General features: G+C 41.4%; 1 protein-coding gene across 1 annotated transcript in view; it reads left to right on the top strand.

The window, feature by feature from the left end:
- Positions 1-25,819, top strand: part of BACH2 (BTB domain and CNC homolog 2) — a 128,085-nt gene that overhangs the window by 60,840 nt on the left and 41,426 nt on the right. The window contains exon 3 of the mRNA XM_056856143.1: positions 18,515-18,769. Coding sequence (XP_056712121.1) covers positions 18,527-18,769 — 243 coding nt within the window. The 5' untranslated portion in view covers positions 18,515-18,526. The remainder of the gene's footprint in view (positions 1-18,514; positions 18,770-25,819) is intronic.

Genomic DNA, 25,819 nt, shown 5'->3' with positions numbered 1-25,819 from the left:
ATTGGTTCTTGTAGAAGAATATAAATATTTTAATTAACCACTATTTTACAGAATCACATTTAGTGTGATTGCTGGCTCCAAATTCTTAAACGACCATTTGGCAGGTAATGTGTAGAATTTAAATACGTTGGTTGACTATGTCAGCCTTTCCCTCCTTCCAAAGATTCGGGCACATAACTTGATGGTTATATCAAGAAATAACTGTTTTATTCACTCTAACCAAACCACAAGTAGTTTCAGTCAATTTATTAAACTGCAGTGTGTACAGGAAGTAACTACAGCCTGTGTTTGGCACAAATGGAAGGTTACCCGGAAACAAAGATAATTTTGCCCCAGTAAAGTTTAAAATAGGAAAAAAGTAAAAGTTCTAAATGTAGACTATGCAGATTCTCTTTTTTGTTATGCTGCCAGACTTTTAAAGAATGCTATGATAACATTTTCTTGAGATAAGTTTTCTTCGTCTTTAGTGCTGCTTTTATACATTCCACTATAGTGTCACTTTGTATCTCAAAGACACTAAATAATAAACTAACATAGTATTGTTAAACTAGTGATTGATGTCTAAAAACGACCATTTGTATTGAAGTTGCCAAAACTGCACTTAAAAAAAAACTTTTGTTCCCACTTGGTAAGGGGGGGGAGGGAAATGCAGAATGATACTATTTCCCAATGACAGCACTGTTCGTCCTAGATGTATTCTGAACAATGAAATTATTTGTTCGCATGTGATATATGCAAAGAGGAATTTGAATTATGAGAAATTTGTGAAGCAGAGTAAAAGACACACCACTGTCCTTGTGTGAAGTTCCCTGGTTTGAAACCCTGTCTTGAGAAGAGCAGTTTTATTCTTCCTTCGAAAACCCATTAGTGTAAACGACTCTTGCTTAAAGCACTTGTCACTGCAATATTAACATAATTTCTTGCCCCAAGAGATTGTATTTGTTGGGTGAAATGTGATTGTACAGTGAGGGGAAAAAAGTATTTGATCCCCTGCTGAATTTGCCCGTTTGCCCTCTGACGAAGAAATGACCAGTCCATAATTTTAATGGTAGGTTTATTTCAGCTGTGAGAGACAGAATAACAACAGGAAAACCCCCAGAAACCCAGAAGAGAAAAGTCAGAGATTGATGTGCATTATAATGAGTGAAATAAGTATTTGATCCCTTTGCAAAAGATGACTTAGTACTTGGTGGCAAAACCCTTGTTGGCAATTACAGAAGTCAGACATTTCTTGTAGGTGGCCACCAGGTTTGCACACATCTCAGGAGGTATTTTGTCCCACTCCTCTTTGCAGATCCTCTCCAAGTCAGTAAGATTTTGAGGCTGATGTGTAGCTACTCGAACCTTCAGCTCCCTCCACAGATTTTCGATGGGATTAAGGTCTGGAGACTGGCTAGGCCACTTGAGCCACTCCTTTGTTGTGTTGGCCGTGTGTTTTGGGACATTGTCATGCTGGAATACCCATCCTCGACCCATTTTCAATGCCCTGGCTGAGGGAAGGAGGTGCTCACCCAAGATTTGACAATACATGGTCCCGTCCATCGTCCCTTCGATGCGGTGAAGGTGTCCTGTCCCCTTAGTAGAAAAACACCCCCAAAGCATAATATGTCCCCCTCCATGTTTGACGGTGGGGATGGTGTTCTTGGGGTCGTAGGCAGCATCCCTCCTCCTCCAAACACGGCAAATTGAGTTGATGCCAAAGAGCTCGATTTTGGTCTCATCTGACCACAACACTGTAGCAGTCTCTGACATGATCATGGTATCTTATGAACATGTGCAGAATTAATTCCCTATAGAGCTTAAACACATCATACACATACAGAGGTTTGTGTAATGTATAATGAAACTCTGTGTCATGCTGACAGTCAACTCAAGGTTAGCTCTAATCAAAGCTAACTACTACAGTTAATCTGGCTTGCCCTTGAAGGGGCAGCGTAAAAATCATCTTTCTGCCTTAGCTGCCAGATGTCAGAATCTTAATCTACTAAGAGTGCATTAATAGTTGGAAGTGTGCTTAAAAAGTAGTTCTCTCAACATAAGAATAATATGCTTCCTTGCTCTACTGTAATCTTGCAGCAGAGAATGCAGCAGAGAATGCAGCAGAATGCAAACCTGCTAAACTAATGTAAACAACACTTTGTAAAGTGACAATGTCAGCTATAATTGTGTTTCATGAGTTATATGGTTAAACGTTGTGCTACAGATTTCTAAGTAGTTTCATTTAATGCGTATAGTCCTAACGAAGAGGATGGTATAGAAATTAAATATGTAACTTGATCATGTAACTCAGAAATAAGGATTTATACTTTAGGCACAGAGGACTGAAAGGGAAGGATGTCCATATTTGGACAATAAGATATCAGAAGACAGGAAAAGAAACCACCAAAGCTCCTGATTCTGGATACGAAAGGGAAATAAAATTATCCTTTCAAGGGCTAAGGAAGAGACGTTCCTGAAGGAAAAGGAACATTCTTCACTCTTAATGGGTCTAGAAATAGTATAAATACCAGCCACAGTCCAGCTTGCATTTTAGAGTTCTATGGCTGGCAGACTGCAGCTGTCTGGCATAGCACCTCCATCTCAAAAGGCTTGAGATGTAAAACATTGAAACTCTGATCCTTGCGTGGACAGAAGTTCTCAGATATCTTGAAATATCAAGATCTGGATATTTCAACATATCTTACTTACAGTCTTCTTGTGAGACTGCTCTATTCCTAGAAGAGGATAGAGACCCTTAGAATTCCTATTCTTTGAATGGGAATCTAAGTGCAGTGATCTTTCCATGTAATGGAATACTGAGAGTCCATCAGATTTATGGATTCTTACAGACTAAGCCTATTTGGCTAACCAATGCTAAGAAGCATCCTGAATACAGGGCTAATAGCTAGACCTCTGAGATTGTGTCAGAACGTCCTCTACTTAACAGAGGGACTTCTGAACCTCCTCAGAGCAAGAGACCAGAGAAGGGAAAGGAGACTCTCTGTACTCTGTGAGATATGCACAATGCACATACACAGATGACACAGCAAGGTATAGTGTGTCTTCTGTACAGAAATGTTATGATGTTTTGAATGATTTAAGTTAGGATGTTTCTAACTAAATCTTTCTCCAAAGAATTAACCATATTTTGACAGGATTTCTGTAACCTTATATTCTGAATGAAGGTGCATTGCACTAAGGATACTTTATGAGTATATTCTGACTAAAATACTCCTTTATGGAGGCATAGAGAATGTGAATGATTACTTGCTACATAAACATGTTTAAGACTAATGATGTCTATCCTTATATGATATTTTAAGGCTTTGCAACCAAAAAGCATATATTGTATAATGTAAATAAATGTGTTTTTTATATACTTCTACTCTTGTCCATTATTATAAATTTATTGGCGTGTTCAAGAGATGTCCTAGAAGCAATAACAAGTTTCTAGGAACCGTTGATTCCGGTCTAGTGGTGTCTCACTGAATAAGATAACTCCATTTCTCAGTAAATGGTACATTCTAAGAGTGTAGGCACTTAACGGCCCGAACCGCGACAACACTTTCACCCAGTTTTCCTCTGGGTCATTCAGATGGGCATTGGCAAACTGCAGATGGGCCTGTACATGTGCTGTCTTGAGCAAGGGGACCTTGTGGGCTCTGAAAGACCTCAGTCCTTCACGGTGTAGTGTGTTACCAACTGTTTTCATGGTGACTATGGTCCCAGCTGCCCTGAGATCAATGACAAGTTCCCCCCATGTAGTTCTGGGCTGCTTCATCACCGTTCTCATGATCATTGCAACTCCACTAGATGAGATCTTGCATGGAGCCCCAGACTGAGGGAGGTTGACAGTTAGGGTTAGGGTTAGGGTTGTCACCTTCTCACCAAGCTGCTTGGCAATAGTCTTGTAGCCCAGTCCAGCCTTGTGGAGGTCTACAATCTTGTCCCTGATATCCTTGGACAGCTCTTTGGTCTTGGTCATGGTGGCTAGTTTGGAATCTGTTTGGATGGATTGATTGCTTCTGTCAACAGCAGAAGCCTAAACCTAACCCTAATCCTAACCCTAATCTGGCTGGTTGATAGGGGATCAAATACTTATTTCACTCATTATAATGTACATCAATCTCTGACTTTTCTCTTCTGGGTTTCTGGGGGTTTTCCTGTCATTCTGTCTCTCACAGCTACAATAAACCTACCATTAAAATTATGGACTGGTCATTTCTTCGTCAGAGGGCAAACGGACAAATTTAGCAGGGGATCAAATACTTTTTTCCCTCACTGTACATATGTTTTTGAGGTTCATAACCTTTTTTTTTTTTTTGAGTGGGCAGCCCTCATTCTCCCTAAATTCAGAAAAATTACCTCATTTTTTCACTTACCCATCTATTGATGCACCAGATATACTCTTTTCTAAATATACCAAATCAAATACTGCTTTTGAAGGAAATGTTTTCTCTTACAGCCTCAAAACAGTATAGTGTGTGTGAAGCACTGTCAAGTTGCTTCCGACTTATGGTGACCCTATGACTCAGTGTCCTCCCAAACGTCCTGACATGAATAGCGTTGCTCAGGTCTTGCAAACTGAGAGCCATGGCTTCCTTGGTTGAGTCGATCCATGTTGTGGATTGGTTGAGTCAATCAAGTTGTGGTCTTGCAAACTGAGGGCCATGGCTTCCTTGGTTGAGTCAATCATGTTGTGTCTTCCTCTTTTCCTTCTGCCTTCCACTTTTCCTGGCATTATTGTCTTTTCCAGTGAGTCTTGTCTTCTCGTAATGTGATCAAAGTGCGGTAGCCTCAGTTTGGTAATTTTAGCTTCTAGGAACAGTTCAGTTTGGTTTGATCTAAAACCCACTTATTTGTTTTTTTTGGAGGTCCACAGTATCCATAAAACTCTCCTCCAACACCACATTTCAAAGGAATCTGTCAGCTTTCTTCTTTGCCCAACTTTAATACCTATACATAGTCATAGAGAATACTATGGCAAGAATTAACTTGATCTAGGTTGCCTGTGAAACACCCTTATCCTTAAGAATCATTTCTAGCTCCTTCATGGCTGTCCTTCCCAGTCTCCATCTTCTTCCGATTTCTTGGTTGCAGTTTTCCTTTTGGTTGATGATGGATCCAAGTAATAGAAAGTCTTGAACAACTTCAGTGTCCTCACTGTCAACCTGAAAGCTGAGTTGTAATTATCTTTGTCATCTTGATGTTCAGCTAAAGTCCTGCGTTGGCACTTTCTGCTTAAACTTTCACCAGTAGTTAATTTAAATCTTCGCAATTTTCTGTCAGTAATGTGGTATCATTGGCTTATCTCAAATTGTTAATGTCCCTCCTCCAATTTTCACTCCACCTTCATTTAAATCTAATCCAGCTTTCCTTATGATATGTTCTGCATACAGATTGAAGAGATAGGAAGATAAAATAAATCCTTGTCTGACACCTTTGCCAATTGGAAACCATTCTGTTTCTTCATATTCTAACCTAACAGTAGCCTCTTGTCCAGAGTACAGGTTGCACATCAAAACAATTACATGCTGTGGCAAACCCATTTCCTTTAAAACCAGCCATAGCTTTTCATGATCCACGTAGTCAAAGGATTTGCTGTAAATGAGAGCCAGCATGGTGTAGTGGTTAACTACATTTTCCAACACAATAATTTAAAATTCTTGATTTTACAGTTAGGAATATTAAGTTATTGATAGCACAATTTGTTATAAAAATAGTAAATCTGATAAACGTGAGCCCCATGGCACAGAATGGTAAGCTGCAGTACTGCAGTCAAAAGCTCTGCTCATGACCTGAGTTCGATCCCGACGGAAGTCGGTTTCAGGTAGCCGGCTCAAGGTTGACTCAGCCTTCCATCCTTCCTTCTTTTTTTTAAATAAAATTTTTATTTTTTCCAAATTAGTTCATATTCAAGTACAAATATCCATTAACAAATTATATAATATAACAAACTTCCGTCCTTCCGAGATCAGTAAAATGAGGACCCAGCTTGCTGGGGGTAAAGGGAAGATGACTGGGGAAGGTACTGGCAAACCACCCTGTAAACAAAGTCTGTCTAGTAAATCTCGGGATGTGACGTCACCCCATGGGTCAGGAATGACACGGTGCTTGCACAGGGTACCTTTACCTTTTTTAATCTGATAAAATAAATAAGTATGGCATATATTTCAATCTTCCCCACATTTATGGGGTTTTTTATGGAGGGGCGGGGAAACAGTGTTTTTACTTCACTACAGAATTTCCAGAAAGTTTACATTTCTAGTGATACCCAACCTGGGCTTCAGCTGTAGCTGTCAGGCACATGTAATGCAAAAGAAAAGTACACATATTGAGCTGTTGCTTTAGAATGGGGGTTTCCCTGGGTAGGACTCTGTTAAAGGGGGCTGTCCCAGCTGAAAGAGCTGGAAAATATAAAAGTGCATACAAGTTTCACAGTGCAGCAGTGTGCGTGCACACACAGAGAGAGAGTTTGGGTTGCCTGGGCACCAAGTCTTAATCTGTATGTCTTCTAGTGCAACATATATGCGGTCTTAATTAAATTCATTGGGTCTAGCTGTTTCTATTTACCAGGAACAGTTCTTATTTTCTTTCCCCTCCTTGCAAATCATAAATCAATATTCTTTTTGTGTGTGGGTGTCCATTTTTTGTTTTTTGTGACATCCTATTAAACTGTTGTTCATGTGGATTGCTGGAGTTCAAATCAAATCAAATTTATTAACACAGTCAATGACCAGTAAAAAAGATACAAAAAGTATAGATTGCTTGAGTTGATCTCCAGGGAAGGTTTGTCTGTTCCTTTATTCTGAGTGTTTTTAACCCCACTTTCTGTGAAACCAGACTCAAGGCCGGTTACCGTGATAATAAAAATAATTTACAATTACAGATCCATAAAAACTAACTAGCATGTGCAATTGAAACTTAGGTAACGGTGTTAAAAGCCCTCCAGCAGACTGTCACCTTGCACAACATGCAAAATCCCAACAATGCAGGAACCTACCTAGCAAGGAAGGCTATTCCATAAAATTGTGGCAGCCACTGGGAAAAGCCCTAGATCTAGCAGTGATTCCTTGGTTTGCAGGACCCACATAGAGTCATGCACGTCAGTTGGCGGCACTGAGAAGGAGGTGAAATTGCCTCTTATACCTCTTCTATTGACTTTCTCTCAGATTGGTCTCCTTCCCCCTTCAGATCATCAATCCATGAGTGTATTACTGCATGCGGTTCCCATGATCCAGGAATCTACTTTGCCAGGGTTGGAAGAAACCAGTGGGGAGGGAAAAGAAGAAGAGTTGGTTTTTATACGCTAACTTTCTCTACCACTTAAGGGAGACTCAAACCAGCTTGCAATCACCTTCCCTTCCCCTCCCCACAACAGACACCCTGTGAGGTGGGTGAGGCTGAGAGAGAGCGATTGGCCCAAGGTCACCCAGCTGGCTTCATGTGTAGGAGTGGGGAAACAAATCCATTTCCCCAGATTAGCCTCCGCCGCTGATGTGGAGGAGTGGGGAATCAAACCTGGTTCTTCAGATAAGAATCCACCGCTCCAAACCACCACTCTTAACCAGTACACCACGCTGGTTGTTGCATGAAGATCCACAATGCTTGTGGAAGCACATTCTCAGGGAATAGGACAATATATCTTTAAGCAAAAGAACAAAACCATTCTGGATTTTAATTAGTGGAGGGCAAGCTTTTGCATGCAGGCTACCTGAATAAATACCATACACAGGGTGCAGAAGCACATTCAACATTTTGTAATGGTTGAGGTGATGGGGAAAAACTTTGGGAAGTGATCTTTATTTTGAGAATGGAAATATTACAAGAGTCCCAGTTTTCATGGACAGGGTGGGGAGTGGAGATCATTAAATATCCGGTGAGCTAGTAAGTTTACCAGACTTATTTGGAAGACTGTATTGAACACTTTTCCAGTAGATATGCAACAATATCCTCACTGTTTTGTGTTCTGAAGAGGAATTCTTAACAGCTTTCTCTGAGCTTACCTATCTGCAATCAACATACCTACATCTGTAATTAACATACTTCCTTTGATATATAACTAGTTTTTTTTAACCTATGTTTGCTCTGAGGGCTATGTATTTCAAAAACTCTTGTTGACTTGGTACAAGTTGCTGTTCTTGCTTGCATTGTGTGTTCTCATGGCAGGATTACACCAAGTAGGCTACCAGTACACTGACAGATTTCTCAGGTTGCTTCCCTGAATATGTAATGAAAACATGCCAGAGATGGCTGGATATATATCTTCAATAACTGAATGGTCACATCAGTGTATGCAGCTCTCAGCAGATAAAGCTCCCATGGCCATTTCTAATATTCTCTTAGTTTGTACTCTCCAGAGATCATTTAGCCATGTCCTGGCTGCTTTCCTATATTTTGTGTCAAAAACAGCATTTGCTGTACCTTTTTGAGGGTAAATAAACTGAAAATATGAACGTTGTTCTGTAACAGGCAAGCCATAAGTCTTGTGTGAGCTGTTCTCCACAGAATTATGACACTACAACAGTGTGGCAAGGGCACTGTCTAGCAATGTGAGTAGGAATCTTGGTGCATTATTTTTTTTGTTCCTATAAAATTATTTAAACTATTACTAAACATAGTAAACATGACAAGAGCCCCATGGCGCAGAGTGGTAAACTGCAGTACTGCAGTCAAAAGCTCTGCTCATGACCTGAGTTCAATCCCAACGGAAGCTGGTTTCAGGTAGCCGGCTCAAGGTTGACTCAGCCTTCCATCCGTCCAAGGTCAGTAAAATGAGTACCCAGCTTGCTGGGGGTAAAGGGAAGATAACTGGGGAAGGCACTGGCAAACCACCCCATAAACAAAGTCTGCCTAGTAAACGTCTGGATGTGACGTCACCCCATGGGTCAAAAATGACCTGGTGTTTGCACAGGGGACCTTTACCTTTTTTAAACATAGAAAAAAGCATTTGGCTTTATAGGTTTGTCCTTAAAATGGTCAAAATAAATCAGTCTGTATTAAAAGCTAAAACATCTTTCACTTTTCAAGCAGTATCAACTATCTGCTGAGCGGTGTGTAGTTTACACATCAATAATGTACATTAATAGGCAGTCCATTTCCTTACAATTTATAATTAGATTGATTTAAATAAACGATACATCTGTTTTAAATTAATATGTTTTCCAGCTGTTTTGCAAAATAATCTAATTTCATGGGAGACAAAAATTGCTTATTCTTTATAAGTAACCACAGTATATATAAAGTTTGGGAGCTCTGCATTCACTTTTCAAAACACCTTTAAAAATACTGAAAACGACACTTATGAAGCAGCACCAGTCAATTCAATTTAAAAAAAAAAATCTTAGTTTTTATCTCTTTTCTGATAGACAGCATTGTATCACATTGACTTCAGCTGCATTCTGTCCTCCTAACAATGTGATGTAGTAGCACATAAAGTGTTCTGTGTTGGCTTCCTTGGGTTTATGAAAGCAATTTGAAATAGTTTCACAGAAGCTGAATAGGCTTTTTCTGTCACAGAGTTTGGAAAGGAAAAGGCAAGTGATTAATTGAACATTTCACTATGAAGGAACATTAATAAAAATATGTACCGTGCAAGAGTTATGTTTAACATTGATATCAATTTCTCTGTCAAACAACCGGAGTTTATAAAGTATTAAATAATTAGCAATTTTCACAAGGCAGACAGTTTTAGTGTTGGGGATGTCAGATTAATACGGTAATAATATGGTAATAAGAATGCTAATATCCCTCTCACGTTTTCGTATCCATCCCTTTCATTGTTGTTTGTAAGATGCCTTTTAAGAAAATAATCACTGCACAACTTTTAGTGCTGATGTTCAGATGATGCTGTTATTGCTCTTCCATCTAATATAAAAACATTTGCATTTTCTTGATCTCTCTATAATATCCTGAAATCTCCCAAGTCCATGGAGCAATTCTTTGGGAGAAAGCAATATTTACCTTATTTTCGTGTTGGTTGATGATTTTAGCTGGTGGTGATTCTTTTGTTCTGATTTACAATGAGATCTCTGATTAAATTAGCATTAGGCATCCTTGCCCCAGACAATCTGAGAAGTTGATTAGGAACTCAAATTGGAAATGATGCCTAGAACCAAGGAACAATGGGGACTCCGAAGGGTAAATATCTAACTGTGGCTGGTAGCTTACTTGGGCCAGTTGACCTTTAAAAATGCACTCTATTGTTGGCTCTGTTTCTTCATCACTATCTACTTTTCTCACATCCTTTCCAACATCCTTTTGTGTTTTCTGCTTATCAGAAACATCAGTTGCTATCACCCCCTTGCCTTCTTTATACTGTGCTGCCACAGAATTGTAGTTGGTTTACACATTTTTCTTCCTACCAGTAGCTCTTCCCCACACTGACTTAATTTTTTGCTCTTTTCTTGCCCAGTTGAACCATGGAAATGACATTGAGCCATCTGCTTCTCTTCATTGTCATTGCTGGCTTACCTTTGGCTGCATTTTCTGCCAACATCAGTCCCGTTTACATTCTCCTCTGTCAGCTTCCCACTCTGCTGTCTTCCACAACTTATTTTTCTCTGCTTCTTCCTGTCCTTAAAATTGCTAGTGTTGTATTCTGTATGATCTAATGCATCAATGGCTGTTAATGCATGGCTAGGTTTGAAATTTTTTGTCCCTCCTCTGTCATGCGCCTTTCAGTCACGTGTTCAAAAAGTTTAACCCATTGGCCGACAAGGTGCGCCGCCGCTCTGCCTCTGACGGAGCGGAGAGGGAGGAGAAGGCGTGGGGTCCAGGGGCAGAAAGGTGCTGCTGCTGCTGTCGAGACTGGGCAGTCTCCCAGCGGGGAGTCGACCCGGGTGCTTGAAAACACACCGACGAACGATGGGAACTGCCACAAACCTTCCATTTAAATTGCGACAAAGCAGCAATAGGAAAACCCAGAAATGTATCAGTATGAGGTGGGTTGATCACTCACGCGGGAGAAGGAGGTGCATTTTAACTTTAGAGACAATCGCCGGACAAAACGGCCATGCGTTAACGGCCTATGTCTTGTGCTTTCTGAAAACTAGCTATTCTTTGTCTATGTGTTTTCACTTAATTGTTCTTTCATGTAGCTAGACTTCATTGGTTTCATTGTATCTCTATCGACAGTCAGGTTTCTGCACTACAGATAAGGTTTTGCCCTGTTCACTTTTCTTCTATGTAATACTTTTCTTATTACAACCTCTGATCCACATTTGCCTTTCTCTGACTTTGAACTTTGTCCTCCTGCCTGTTATTTTGGTCCCCTTTCTCTTCCCTCATTCATCTTGGCTGACCTCCATACTCTCACTGTCCCCTACAGCTGTGTTGCTTTCACTGGGCTGCATGATCCTTTTCTTCTCTTACTTTTCCTCTTGACCTTCAGCTCCAAACAATCTCCTTGTCATACGGATAGATTTCATGCTGAAGACACTTGCACAAACATTTTATGGTCTTACCTGTATAACCTTCTTGGTACTAGCAAAGTAAATCTTCTATACTACACAATTAAAAAAAAAAATCAACTATCCTCTAGTAGTTAAGAATCTAGGCCATATCTGATGTTAAGGGAACAAGCACAATTTTCTGTATTGGTTATAGCTTGACATGTCTGAGACAGTTCCCTGGCATAAAGTCTGTTTCAGAAGCCATGCCCATATAAGTATATACCATTGTACGGCGATTTCCCAGGGTGACTTTGGAACATTCACATACACTGGGAGTTGAGGGTATAACTTTTATGAATAGAAAATAAGTTGTTCCCACAACAGAAGCACATGTGTGGCTATCACTTGCATAACCCCCTATCCTTGGTTTGGGATCCTACGTTTGTCTATGTACATGGGATGATACCTGGGGAAATATGAAAGAGGAAGCTTCAGATTTTTGAAACTATTATTAAGTTAAAAAAACAAACCAAATATAAACAAGGATCTAAAATGAAAATTACTGAATACAGAACTGCTATCAACATCAAATTATACAAGCTCAAACTTAACTTCTCATTCTGGACAGAAAAACATTCCAATTTTTGAACTTTCCAGACATTTGGCCACGTAATAGACAGGTTAGTTTACACAGACGAATGCACTCTGCTGATTTGTCCAACCACTCCTCCTTCTTCAGGATTATATTCTTCTTCCAGTTTGGAGCAAGTATTAACTTTGCGGATGTTACATCATTGAGCGCAAATTTATGGACTTCTTTTGGAAGAAAATCATGCAGTTCAACAGAAAAACCTTAAGGGATAATGATAACTCTTTCCTTATTCCTTGAGAGATCACTGTAGCAATCATATTCCAGCATTCTACCGCTCTATTGCATTCCCACCATATACGTATGAGAGAGCTTCAGATTTAGCTAGGAGCAGGCTTGGAGCAGGAGTGAAAGGAGAATGTAGACTGAGACTTTGTTCAAAAAGAACAAATTGAATAACTGGACAAGGCTAGAAGGAAGAAGTAAGGGAGAGGGGTGCATGATGCTCAGGGATTGGGAGAAAGAAGGGAGGTGTGTTTTTGGTGGGGAGAGAGGTCCGAGAGGGGGAGCTCCAAGAGAGGAGGGGAGAGAGTGAGAGCCAGGAGCAAAAATATGGGGTAACCTGGTTGAACGAGAGAGAATGGTGAGAGCAAGGTAGAGAGAGAGAGGGATGCACATGTTCCATCCTGAAGCATGAGTACTGTAGAAAGTTGCAGGTATGGAGGGACAGTCCTGGGGTTAAACTAAACTTAAAATGATGAGTTAATACAGGGGTCCTTTTGTACTTGCAATTAACACCTTTTCTGCCTGTGATAGGAACAAGGTTTCTTTCTTGAGTTGCTCTAAGGGAAATGTTAAAGGGGTAAGAGATAACTTTATCTTCACTGATTGGTTGTTTTATCTGGCACTGTACGTATTATTCTGGACATTTCCTAAGTAGAGTGGAATGTCAGGTTATTGACCCCCCCCCCAAGCACTTGTCATTCATTTCGGTTTGGGGCGATGCCGTAAGTCGAGCCTTTGATGAAGTGTGATAGTTTCTCATGGGAAACCTGGCTGTCTCAGAATCAGGTGGCACTTTTATTATTTATTTTTATTTATTTATTAAAACATCTCCCACCTTTCCTTGTAGTTCAGGGCAGCTTACAATAATAATGAAAACATTTTCATTTTAAAGCAAAAATAAAATAACAAACCCCAAATCCCCCCTTAGAAGAGGCCTGCCAATTCAGACTCCCTCAAAAGCCCTGGCAAACAGGCAGTCCTTGCAGTTCTTCCTGAAAATCTCCAAGGAGGTGGCCCCCCTCACCTCTTCAGGAAGCCCATTCCACAGAGCCATGATGGAAAAGGCCCAGGCTCTGATCAGTGCCAGATGGGTCACCCTAAGTTGTAGAATAGCCAACAGATGGCTGCTTGATGCCGTAGTTGGCTCACAGAAACATATGGAAGGAGATGATCCTTCAGATATTTGGGTTCCAGGTCATGAAGGGCTTTAAAGGTCATAACCAATACCCTGAATGGGGCTGCCGCATTGTGAAACAGTTTTGGTTCCCCACACAGCTCATATTTCAGTAATCCAACTGTGAGGTTACAGAAGCATGGATCAGCATGGCCAGGTCGGCTGAGTCTAGGTAATGAGAGAGTTGGCAAATCAGATGCAGCTGATCGAAGGCACTTCTGGCAACCATGCCAGCCTGCTTTTCAAACAGCAAGGCAGGGACCATGAGCACCCCCAAGCTCTTAACCTGCTTTGAAAAAGCCAACATCGCTGCATCTAGGACCAGTGGATTCAGTCCACCTGTAATATCAGCCTTCCCAACCAGCATTACCTCTGTCTTGTCTGGATTTAGCTTCAGTTTGTTCTGTCTTAGCCACCTGACCACAGCCTCAAAGCACTAGTTCAGAACCAAGGCTGATGCATGAGGAGGCATGCATAACGAAAAATAGAGTTGGGTCTGTGTGCGTGTGTGCGTGTGTAGAAAAGAAGGTCTGGTGTGTGTCGTTTTTCATATGTTAGGCCCATTTCAGTCTGGGACAGACCCATGGTTGTCATGATGGCCATGGAGTCCTGAGCTTGACCCTACAGGGCAGCCTAAACAGAGCTACACTCTAAGCCCATCAAAGTCAATGGGCTTAGAAGGGTTTAACTCTGTTTAGAACTGGACTGTTTGTGTGATGGAAGTTGTTTGAACACACATTTACTGTCTTTAAAACAATACAATGAATATCTGCTCAAGCAACTTTATCACATTTAAAATATTGCTATAACACAACAATGCCACATTGTCCAGTTGTGTATGGAAGCAGCCATGCTTTCTGTAGCAAACTCAAATTTCCTGGCCCTTCTTATGAAACTCTCCAGCCTACACTATATTCCCTCTATTTCTTTCCATCCCTTTTCCTACTCTGTTATGTATCTACTATTAGACCCTTTTAATTCTGGTCTGCACATTGATCCCTGTGAAAGCGGCCTTTATTTCAGTGTCCCATTGAAATCTGCATGGATTTACAAGTGCACACTTGTTTTGTTTTGTTTGTTTGGATGACGCTGTATCCTTTTATTATTTTAGTTGTTCTTTACTGCTTGACAACACATCTTTATCCTGCACGTACAGGTTATGTAAACAGTTTGAACAGATGATTATCGGTGGTTGATAATGCACTGTGTGAAGCGTGTCTGCCAGTAGACATGATGGGTAAGGCCACGTAGCCCTTCTTGACCCATTATTGTATTTCCAATTATCCTTGGTGCTCCAAGAAAGAGATATTAATGTAGCTGAGGATGACATAGCAAATTACTGCCGCTCCCTAACCTTTTTAAAATTGCTAACACTGTTGTAATCTGTAATTACTGAAATCAGCGTGAGAATTGTGGCACTGTATAATTATCTTTTCCTGATACGTTATTGCTGAATGAATTATTAATCTAAATCAGTCTTGTATCGTATTTGCAACAGCTAAAGAATCATAATAATAACATACAATTACATTTCATTATTTCTGTCTTTATGTTCATGTTTTTGGATGTTGTAATTAGTAATTAATTGGTTTTTTTTTTAATATACTCCCAAAGAGCTGGTAACCTTATATGGTTGTAAATTGTTCCACGTTTCAGCATTTACTAACAAATACATTCTCTACAACCCTTAATCTCACGAGGTCTTAATGACTTTGGGCTTGATCCAGCTAGATAGGCTAATGCACAGGATGTCACCTGCACAGAAGAACTTCAAGTCAGATTGTGCCCTTCAAATTCTGCGTAGGGTATTAGAAACAGTATGTCCTGATACATGGGGAATGATTACGGTCATAATTCATTTTTGTTAACATGGCTGTAAGACCATAATGGTAGGAAAAGTCTAAGGCAGCAGGAAAAGAGGAAGACCCAATATGAGATGGATTGACTCTATAAAGGAAGCCATGGCCCTCAGCTTGCAAGACCTGAGCAAGGCTGTTAATGATAACGTTTGAGAGGACGTTGATTCATAGGATCACCACTAGTTGGAAGCGACTTGACGACAACGCATACATGTATTTTTATGGTCCAATTTAAACCTTGGCTTGAAAATACCTTCCTTCCTCAACAAAAGACATGCTTGTTATGAGTTTATGTGTGTTTTGGTCTACGTGCTTTTTTGTGTAACTGGGATTTGCTGTTACTTGTAGGAGTGTTACTCTTTCTGTGATTGACAACTTGTGGCTTAGAGTTGGTTCAAGTAATATATGTGAATGAATTTCGAGCTTACACTCTCCCACTTTCTCCTTTCTGCTAATCGGAGTTTCTTGCCAATCCTCCCTAAGTCACCACCACAAGCCAGCTGAAGATGTGAAACAGATGTAGGATAAGCACTATATAATGGCTGCACATACAGTGTAAATGTTACAAGTGAGTGTAGAGAAATAGCTGTAAGGATGCCATTTTTGGTAGGCTGGTGACAGCAGTATCTCTTAGCCATGCTGATTTAAACACCAAAAAGAGATGTTTAAATAGATGTATCTTTATGTAATTTTCCCATGAAAAGTAGCATAGCTGAACCATTATACCAGTAGTGCATACAAAATATCTATTGGGCTGCATAACTGCTGTGACGTCCTGCCCTTATAGTGTGCTGTGATGTTTTGCTTTATGATGGGGATTGCAAAGAAGGTTACCATGATGCGACTTCTGCGATAACGGGAAGCCCACGAAGCCAGGCTTGGTAGCCAAGCATTATTCGTGATCGTCATCAGATTTTGCCTCACCCCTGGGCCAATGAGTGTGCCCGGAGAACTCTGACTTCAGAGTAATTTGGAATGCTTCAGATATGCAGCCCAATGTCAAGCTCGAGACTTCGAGTTCTTAATCTCATGGAAGTTTTGTTTGATTTTGCATTCTGTATGCCTCTCATCAACAGTGATAATGGGGAAGGGTCAGTTGCAGTGATGGCTGAATTTGGGGACCCTTGGCTGTGACTCTCATGCTCAGCCTACACCCTCTTTCCCAGCAACATATTTTTTACAAGTGCAGGAGAAAATGCACATTTTCATTCTTCAAATAAGGACGTTTGCTGATCCCTTTGCCTTTCATTACTTTTATATGTCTGATGTCATCTCTTATTTATACCCTTCTTAGAGCATCCTCCTTTTTGGCAGTCCCTCCTCATCTTGGCTATTTGCTAATCCTCTGCACCACCCTCACTGAACGTCGTCTTTGAATTCTGTATTTGCTTTTTACATGGCATGAAAATGTGAAGAAATTTGAACAATGCATTTGCAGTGACTTTCTACTTTTTATCTGTCACATTACGTCTGGGTTGCTTGCTGTTTTCAAAGGTAATTCTGAAAGTAGAAACTTGAGGAATCAAAACAGGAAAGAAGAGAATAGTTGCCTGTCTGCACTTTGGTTTTCAAAAAAGGGTATATGTGTACCAGTACCACAAGACAAATAGAGCAATCAGTAAAATTATATACCAGTACCATTTCCTCTCTGTACCATGTAGGCTAGGGGTACTCACTCTGTGGTTCACAGAGAGCCAATTTTGCAATTACTATCAACCAGATGAGCCGCATGACTACTGTATGCCTGTACACCACCCTACCAAACACACACAGACAATGATATAGGATATAACTGTTTATATTAATTGTATAACTGTAACCCCTTAAATTACCAGATTCCTTCTGAGCATGTAGGGTTGACTCTCCCCAATTACTACTGAACCATACCCCTTGTGTAATTGGAGTAAGGGGAAGGGCTTCCCTATCTTGCCTTCTTGCTATCTCCTCCATATAAGGGACAGGGCTCCCAGAAAAGAGGGGCTGGTCATGGAGAAAGGTGAGTAAAACCACCTCCACACACCCGGTGGCCAGCTTGGTCTTTTCCTGGCAGCTGCCTTTGATGCTGGGAAGCGAGGCTGCGAAGTGGGTGGGTGGGTGGGTGGGTGGGTGGAGAAGAGGATGAGCCCTTACCTCTGTCCCTGGCATGAGCCCTACAGCTCAGGGCCATCCCTATAGCAGCAGCTGTTTCAAGGTGGGAACCACTTTCCAACCACAATGACCTTGCTCGTTTTCTTGGAACATGGGGGGGCACATGGGGGAACAGCGCTCCAAAGAACCATAGATGTTATGTCAGGGAGCGACATGTGGCTCCAAAGCCACTGAGTAGCACTGATGTAGACTATGGTAAGATCTTTGAGCAAGAGAGGACTGGTTTAATTTTCATACCATCATATATCTTAATATTGATCTTGTGCAGTGAAACAGTATTTTCAGTGGTATTCTCTTGTGGTCTCCATTTTAATAAATTCTCGTTCATCTTTTTATGTTTTCTGATGCTTGTGCTTTGGAGTACATCCATCCATTATGTTTAATTATTTATTTTCCTAAAGTTTCTTCTTCTATCACTTCTATGCTGTGAGGTTTGATATTTTTAACTATTTTATGCTTCCCTTTTTATTTTATTTTTTAATTTTATGAGGCTCATTTTAACTTCCTTAAATAGGATTGAGCAGTAGACAATTTGGTATTCAGCAGTTCTTGTAGTCCTTTGGATGGAACACACACTCTCCCACACAATTTTGGGTCATGGCGACTCATTGTAAATAGTGCTAATAAACTCCAACTTTGTACCACAGTATTAAAATGAAATATCCATGGGTTAAAAGTCTGTCAGTGCCAAAAGACTGTCATAAATTATTTGTTTCTTTTTCTTCCCTTCCCCACCCCCAGCTCGTATCTATTAAAAGCTGAGTTGAGCGATAACCTTCCATGTGTTTTGAAAACTGTTCTTGATTCAGTATTGCGGGTAGATTAAGTGCATGTAGTGCACTTGCCTTTTCTGTGTATGTGTGTGTGTATATGTATATGTATATATATTATATGTATATGTATATATATTATTTCTCGAGCTCTTTGTTCTGGCTAAGAATTGAACTGCTGATCAGCAGTTCTGCAGAGAGCTGGCTAAATCACTCAGGACACAGAAATCATGATGTAATCTTCCTTTCTTTGCCAGCACTGTGATAACTCTTCGGGGCCTATCTCTCTCCCTTATTGTTTGTTGTTTCTATTTTAGGGTGTGAACGGAATGTCTGTGGATGAGAAGACTGAATCCCCCATGTATGTGTATGAGTCAACAGTCCATTGTACCAATATCCTCCTGTGCCTCAATGACCAACGGAAGCAGGATATTCTCTGTGATGTGACTTTGATTGTGGAGGGGAAAGAGTTCCGAGCCCACCGGGCTGTGCTGGCAGCGTGCAGCGAATACTTCTTGCAGGTGTTAGTCGGGCAGACAGAAAATGACCTGGTGGTCAGCCTGCCGGAGGAGGTACAGTATATGCACTCGTTCCCCTGTCATTGAAATATAAAACTTTCTGAATGGAAAGGTGGGAGGGGGGAGAAGTTAATAATGCCTTTCTCCCAAATGGTCAGTTAATAGCAAGTCAGCTAACCCTGAAGGTCTTAGAGGTCACCTTTTAGGCATGCGTGTTCTCATTTTCCATGTCTACCTGTTACTAGTTTGGAGCACTGGAGTCTGATCTGGAGAACCGGGTTTGATTCCCCACTCCTCCACATGAGTGGCGGAGGCTGATCTGGTGAACTGGATTTGTTTCCCCACTCCTACACACTAGGCCAGCTGGGTGACCTTGGGCAAGTCATTCTCAGCCTCACCTACCTCACAGGGTGTCTGTTGTGGGGAGGGGAAGGGAAGGTGATTGTAAGCCAGTTTGGTTCTCCCAGTGGTAGAGAAAGTCGGCATATTAAAATCAACTCTTCTTCTTCTAATAAGAGGGAGGGCAGGAAACGATGCAGAATCCCGCTCCATCTTTGGTGGAAGAGAAAAGTCTTAATGGTTTGCAGAAAGGGACCAAAGGAACCCCCCTGTAAGAGCAAGCAGAAAAGGAAGGCTAGAAGCCATAGAAACTGACTATAGAGTTAATCTGCTGCTGAAACAAGAGCTGGAAATATTTGTAGTTGGAAGGAGCCAATGAATTTTAGGGAGGGAGAATGCACATAGTACTGTGCAGTCAAGAGAAATGAGCTTTTTCTTAGAAGAGGGTGTAGTGTTTTGCCAAGGAAAATGATCCCTCAAGCTCAGATATGTTGGGTCAAGAAGCGGTTGGTGTGATTTGGGGGGGGGGGGCGTCTCGGTTACAAGTTGGTCGATGATTCTTCCAAATAACCGAAAAAGCATGCTCATAAGTCTTCTCTGCTTGAGAAACATGGTATTCTCCAGCACTCCAGCACTCTGCCCAAACAGAAGGTAGCTTCAATTCAATTCAATAACCTTTAATAGGCATAGTACAAAAGACAGCTCATTAGAAGGTAGTTTCATTCAACAGACTATCAATAACTGAGGCAATCAAGGGATTTCTAGAGGCATTTTTAATTTTAAAAAAATTAAAACTCTCATGGCTTATATTCATGTTTAACTTTAAAATTGTGCACAAGCTGAGGCACATGTATGAAGACATGTATATTTTTTAACATGAGAATACTTATTCAGTCACCTTTATCTGTCTGAAAAACATAGGTGCAAGACAATCCATTCTTCTGGTAGGCTTGTGCATCAGCCCAAAAAAAGTTACCTGTGGAACAGCATCTCTCATTAAAATTGCACATATCCATGCTCAAGTACTTACCAGTATATGTGAAACTGTAGTGTGAGAAATTGCCTTTGGTTTTTAGTGGTTGGGTGAACCAAAAGAGGTTTGGATTTGCGGGGCAAGTTTGTCTTGTTTGGCTTCTTCCCTCCCTCATACTTCCTGCCAGAAGGAAGCGGACGCTCCTTTTCCCTTTAGCTAATGTTCCACTACAGCTTTGCCCCGTTTGAACAGTGCCCGTAGGAAACTATTCTAGTTCTGTTCTCACTAATGTAATCGGAATAGATTATGCCAATTCGGAATAATTCTGAACATTCGAGCTCAGCAGCTGCACAGACAAGGCAAGGAAGTTGACTTTCTGGCTGGAATCTGCTCTGCATCTTTGTGGAGAACACGACACGGATCAGTCACAGTCCAGGGGAAGCTCCATATGCAAAGCAGGTTCCTTCATCCTTTAAATGGTTTGCTGAGTAGTGTGAGAAGCGGGGAGAAGGGGGATTAACAGTCCTCCAACATTTGCAGAACCCATGTGCATGAATCAGTTACATTAGCATATAAATCTAATGCCTCTATCTCTGACATAATGCCTTTTTTATTAAGTGACAGGGATCCCAAGGCTACATTGTCAGTGGCAAGATTTATTTCAGTCCTTATATCCCTCAAACATTAGATTTATGCTGCTCAAGATCAATGGATCAAGGAGCTTCTAAGGGATAAAGGAAAGGAATCAGTTACATAGAGTCTTCTGCTGGCTTTTTGAGCCACTCTGTATCCCAGCTTTCTGTTGTTGTTCCTTTTCAAAACCCTTTCCACGTTTCCATTATACTTTCTTGTGTTAAAGGTTGGTTTAGGGTATGTGTGTGGGAGTAGAAAATGCCCATCAAGTCTCAACTGAGTGATGGCGACTCCATAGGGTTTTCAAGACTCCATAGGGTTTTCAACAGAGGTGTTTTGCCATTGCCTGCCTGTGTGTAGCAACTCTGGACTTCCTTGGTGGTCCCCCATCCAAGTACTAAACGGGCTGACCCTGTAACTTCCGAGATCAAGCTAGCCTGGGCTGTGTAGGTCAGGGCTTAAGGTTATGTGTCTGTGGCTTTAATTGCCTTTGTGTTCTGAGGAAGTTATAAAACTGCCCACATCACTTGAGCCATGCCCCATTCCAGTACCCAAAACTGTCTTGCTAAGCATGGTTCTGGAGCGCACAGCATGGTGTGCTTTGTTGATTGCTCCTAGAAACAAGTAATGCAATTGCTGGATTAATTTCAGGAAGATTGTGAAAAGTATTTTCTTTTTATAAAAGTGTTATATGTAGTAAACAATAGTAGTTCAGATCTCTTAGGTCAATTATTCACGCACGAGTTTGCTTCTCTCTTGTGGTGCCCTTCTTCTGGCGCCCAGGTTGCCCTTTTAAAAACACGGACCCGCCATTCCAACCCTTTTCGCTGGGAGCGTCCTGCTATGGGGCAATGCCATGGAATTATTTGTCAGCCACTCCATTGGACCTGGACCCTCTCCCTCCCATTGCTTTCCTGTGTCCCCCCCCCATTCCCTCCTCCCCCCAACTATGGATTTCTGACTAGTTTAGTGGGTTCTTGGTAAAACATACCCCACCAGTTTGCCCTGCTACTAGTCTGTTTAGCAATTCGGGATTGCACCAGCCACTTCCTTCCAGGCTCTCCCCCCCCCGATACACACACAGGATCAAACCGGCCACTTCCTTCCCGGTTCATTCTTTCTTGAAATAATACACTCTTGGTTTTAGCAATCCTAAAACAAGTTATACCCTTCTAAATCTATGGGCTTAGGAAGGCATATCTGTGGCTAGGGTTGTACTGCAAGTGAGACAGCTTTGCGCTGGCTCTGTCTTTTAGATGAAGACTATGGATTAAGTGCAGGAAAGTGCAGGAAAGGGTGTGAGCTTCTTGTCGGAGCACAAAAATCCCCTTGTCCAATCGCCATTCGCCTGGGGGGTGGAGTCGTGGGAGAGGGAGGAGACATTTGCCGGCATGGGCGGGGAGAATTGATCCAAATCCAGGGAGTTTTTCATGGAACTCTGCAACAGAAAGGGCGGAGCATAATCCAAGATCGCAGCAAAACAGGTTTCAGATGATGCTGGGATGAAGCGAATTTTGTGCTCAGATCCGAAACAGCCATGAATAATCAAAAATTAGCCACGTAGCAACACAGCATTGAAACTGCAGCAAACCGCCATGAATAAACGACCTTAGAAATCTTTTGCATGCTCATGTAAGATTAACTGTATAGGTGCTATAGTCATATAGAAGTAAGGTGGCAGACTTACACAAATGATGCGTGCAGCTTTCTTCCACTGAGCCTGGAAATCTGGTTTCTCTTGCGTTCTTGTATACAAAAGAAATCTGGTTTTGGTTTAAGAGTGGCTTCTTCTGGTTTATTTTAAGCCCCTCTGTTCATGAACACTGTAAGTAAAATCCATGAAAGCTTTTTTTGTGAGGGCTTTAGAAGTTGTGCTTATCTAGCATAGTGGTTAAGAGCACCAACTGTGAACTGCAAGTTCCCAGTTCAAATCCTAGGTCAGTGATGAACTGCATGGATGGCCTTAGGCAAGCTTTTGCTTATCTCTCAATCAACGATATAAGGATAATAACGAATATAGGACTGGCTTCGGAAGGTTCCTTTGAGGACTTCTGGGAGTGCTGGGAGCCCTTAGGAAAAGTTCAGCTGATGTCCGAAGTGGTGGTAGTAATACAGTGGTGTGTTCACAATGATATTGCTGTTCTGGGACACTGAACTCAAGTCCTTGGTGTTTTCTTGAGTAGAGAGCTTTCTCCGGCACCAGTTCTTCATTTGTTAAATGTAAATAAAATTGACAAGCCTAATTGTGATAAGGAAACTTTATCTGCCTTGATCCATACACCCACACACACACAAATGGCTGGAGACACGGGATTCTTGTGCTAGTTCTAATAACCCAGTGTTAGCATTGCTGCAGCTTGCTCATATAAATACGAAAGCTGCTGTAAAAACCCAGATTGATTCATCACACCTGTATTTGGCCGTTTGACTTATATTTTTGGCTGTTGCTTAGTTCTGTTCACCTGAAAAAGCACTTTGAGCTTCAGGGTATATCTCTCCATCTGTGGGGTAGCTGGAAAAAAATCCTTTTATATTATTTTAATAATAGTTCCTATTTAAATTCAATCCAACTCAATTATTTCCCCTGAAATGGGTTATTACTGTTGTGTGGGTTTGTTCCCTATTCCTGTTGTTTTTTGCTTTATTTAATCACAGAAACCAACCTTCCTTCCTTTAACAAGGCATTTAATTAAGCTTTTAATTCATGATAAGGATTTAAGTAGCACTTGGGAATTTTTTAATGGGTTCCACTTCCCATCTACATTACCAAAAAGGGGGAGAAAAAGGTGAGATAGAAAACCATACGTGGCTGTCAGCCAACGGTATTGTAGGTCATGCCAATATTAGCTGGCAGCAGGCCATTATCCAATTAACATTGCTTCATCGCTGCAAGTAATAACTCTTAGGAAAATGATTGAGTCATTCATGGTGTAGTGGTACTTTACTTGAGAAATATCCAGTACTGTTTAAAATAGTGTCTGATTTGCTAGAGATGCCTGCTCTTCTTTGCCAATTAAAGCAAAGCAACATTAGTCATATCTGAGGGTGAAAGATGAGTGGAAGGAAAGCACTGATTTTTATCTCTTCCTCCCTCCTCTTGCTCATGACAACTTGAGATTTTAACAAGAGGAATTAAACCCACTACAGATTAAATTTTGGTCATAAAAGAGCAAACTAAGAAACAATGGCTCATCTGAAAAATATTTCAAAGCTTTCCCTGATGTAAAATGCGGGCTGGCGTTCATAGCATTGCTGTCGACGTATCCAGCTGTTGTAAATTTATGGGTACCATATTAGGCAAGAAAATTATTGGCTTATTATTGGTCTACATGACCAATATTAGGAATGGTATTCCCCCATCATCCTAATTATTCTAGTATTTTGTTTACATTTAAAGAAACGTAGAAAAGTTTAATGCAAGCCCTGTGTGTCATTTTTGTACTTCTCTGTCTTTTACATATTCGTCTGGGAACCACTGCAAGACATGTACTGATTTTCCACAATAAGCCCCCTCCCCCCAAACACACACAGTACGTCATCCTTTTTCTTCCACATTTGCATAGATCCATCCCTTAGGTTACTAAATTTTTTGCATGAAGAAATGCATGCTGAAATAGAAATTCCTGCTTCTAGGCTGGCAAAGGATGAGTGTGTTTAGAAAGCTCATGCATTCAGCACCATGGGTGGGATGAAGTCAGACATCCAGTGTGACTGTGTTTCTTAAGCACAGCAAGAAATCCTTGCAGCTGTTAGCTGTCCACGCCAGCCTACTAGCCGGGGGGGGGGGATGTTGGGATTTAGCCAACAGAATATGATTGAGTTCAGGAGAAAAATCAAAGGCAGCACGAATGAGGTCAGTTACTGCTACAGTGCTGTGCGGGCACAGAGAGATTGTGAATTTTCCGTTTCAGTCTTTGTGCTTTTGGAAAATCAGCAGTATTCAGCTATGTGCATTGCTCTACTCAGTGTATGTTCTGTATACTATACACATTTTGAAAATACTTCTTGAATGCAGCCTGTCAGATTGCCACAGTAATCACAGTGTTTGGAAGATCAAAGAATGTTTAAAGTAGGGTTGCTACTGTTTTGCGGGCAAAGTCAGGGCAACTTTAAGAGCTACATGACAAGCTGGAATTTTAATAATCTGTACATAGTATAGTACTCAATAATTTAGAAAAGTATCCAGTCTACAAACAAGATATGGGCAATATAATCTTGGTAGATGTACTGTCATGGGCAAGATATGGGCAGTTTAATCTTAGTAGATGTACTGTCATAGCATGCGCACATCATATTAGCCTGCTAGTCTATCCATCTTTCTTCTGCACATGGCCACATAAACAGGAATGCTGGGCATCACCGATAGCATCACTGGTGTCACTGCACCAACCCCTCCCCTTTTATTTTTTTCCTATGGAGTCTAGCACTGCTGCAGAGAAACATTAGACGCATTTCCTCCTCCACCAAAGTTGTGGTCACTGTTGATTCTCTGTTTACTGATTGGACAATCGGCACATATGTGGAAGGGTTGGAGAATAGACTGCTCAACAAAATGACTCCTGACCCTGCATTAACCGGAGCCATTTTAAATAATATGTGAAGCAAAATTATTTTAACAACTAGTAGCAATCGACAGAAGCAGTCGCCTTACAGAGCAGCTGGCACAAGCGGCTTCCCCCCACGGCATTTTTTGTTTTGTTTTTAAAGGACAAGTTTAGCAGTAGAACGCTGAGGGGAAGGCAAACACACATGCGAAAGAGTTGTGGAACAAAATGCTAAAGAAAAGGGCTCCTGGGCTGACATTAACTGGTACCATATGTGAAGGATCAGCCTCTCCCCCCCCCCACCAAAGATGAGTGATTGATAGCCCACTCCTGAGAATTGGGCCGAAACTTCTTAGGAGGAGGCGTGACCTCGCCGCCAGCGTAAGTGCGTGTAATCGCGTGTTTAAATGCATTTATGCTGGCGGCGAGGCCAGTCCCGGCCTCGCCGCAAGAGTGCGCCTCCCCGCTCTCCGTGGCACCGGCAATGGCGTGGAGGGGCCACACACAGGGGGGCTTTCCGGGGGCGGGGGAGGAGCCACCGCTTGATCGGCTTCCTAACCCCTTTCGGCCAGCGGCCGGAACAGCGTTGCTGCGCCTGCTATTTTCAGTGGGGCG

This window comes from Euleptes europaea, chromosome 10 (genome assembly GCF_029931775.1).
Source record: "Euleptes europaea isolate rEulEur1 chromosome 10, rEulEur1.hap1, whole genome shotgun sequence".
NCBI lineage: Eukaryota > Metazoa > Chordata > Lepidosauria > Squamata > Sphaerodactylidae > Euleptes > Euleptes europaea.
This window is presented reverse-complemented; position numbering and strand designations above follow the sequence as displayed.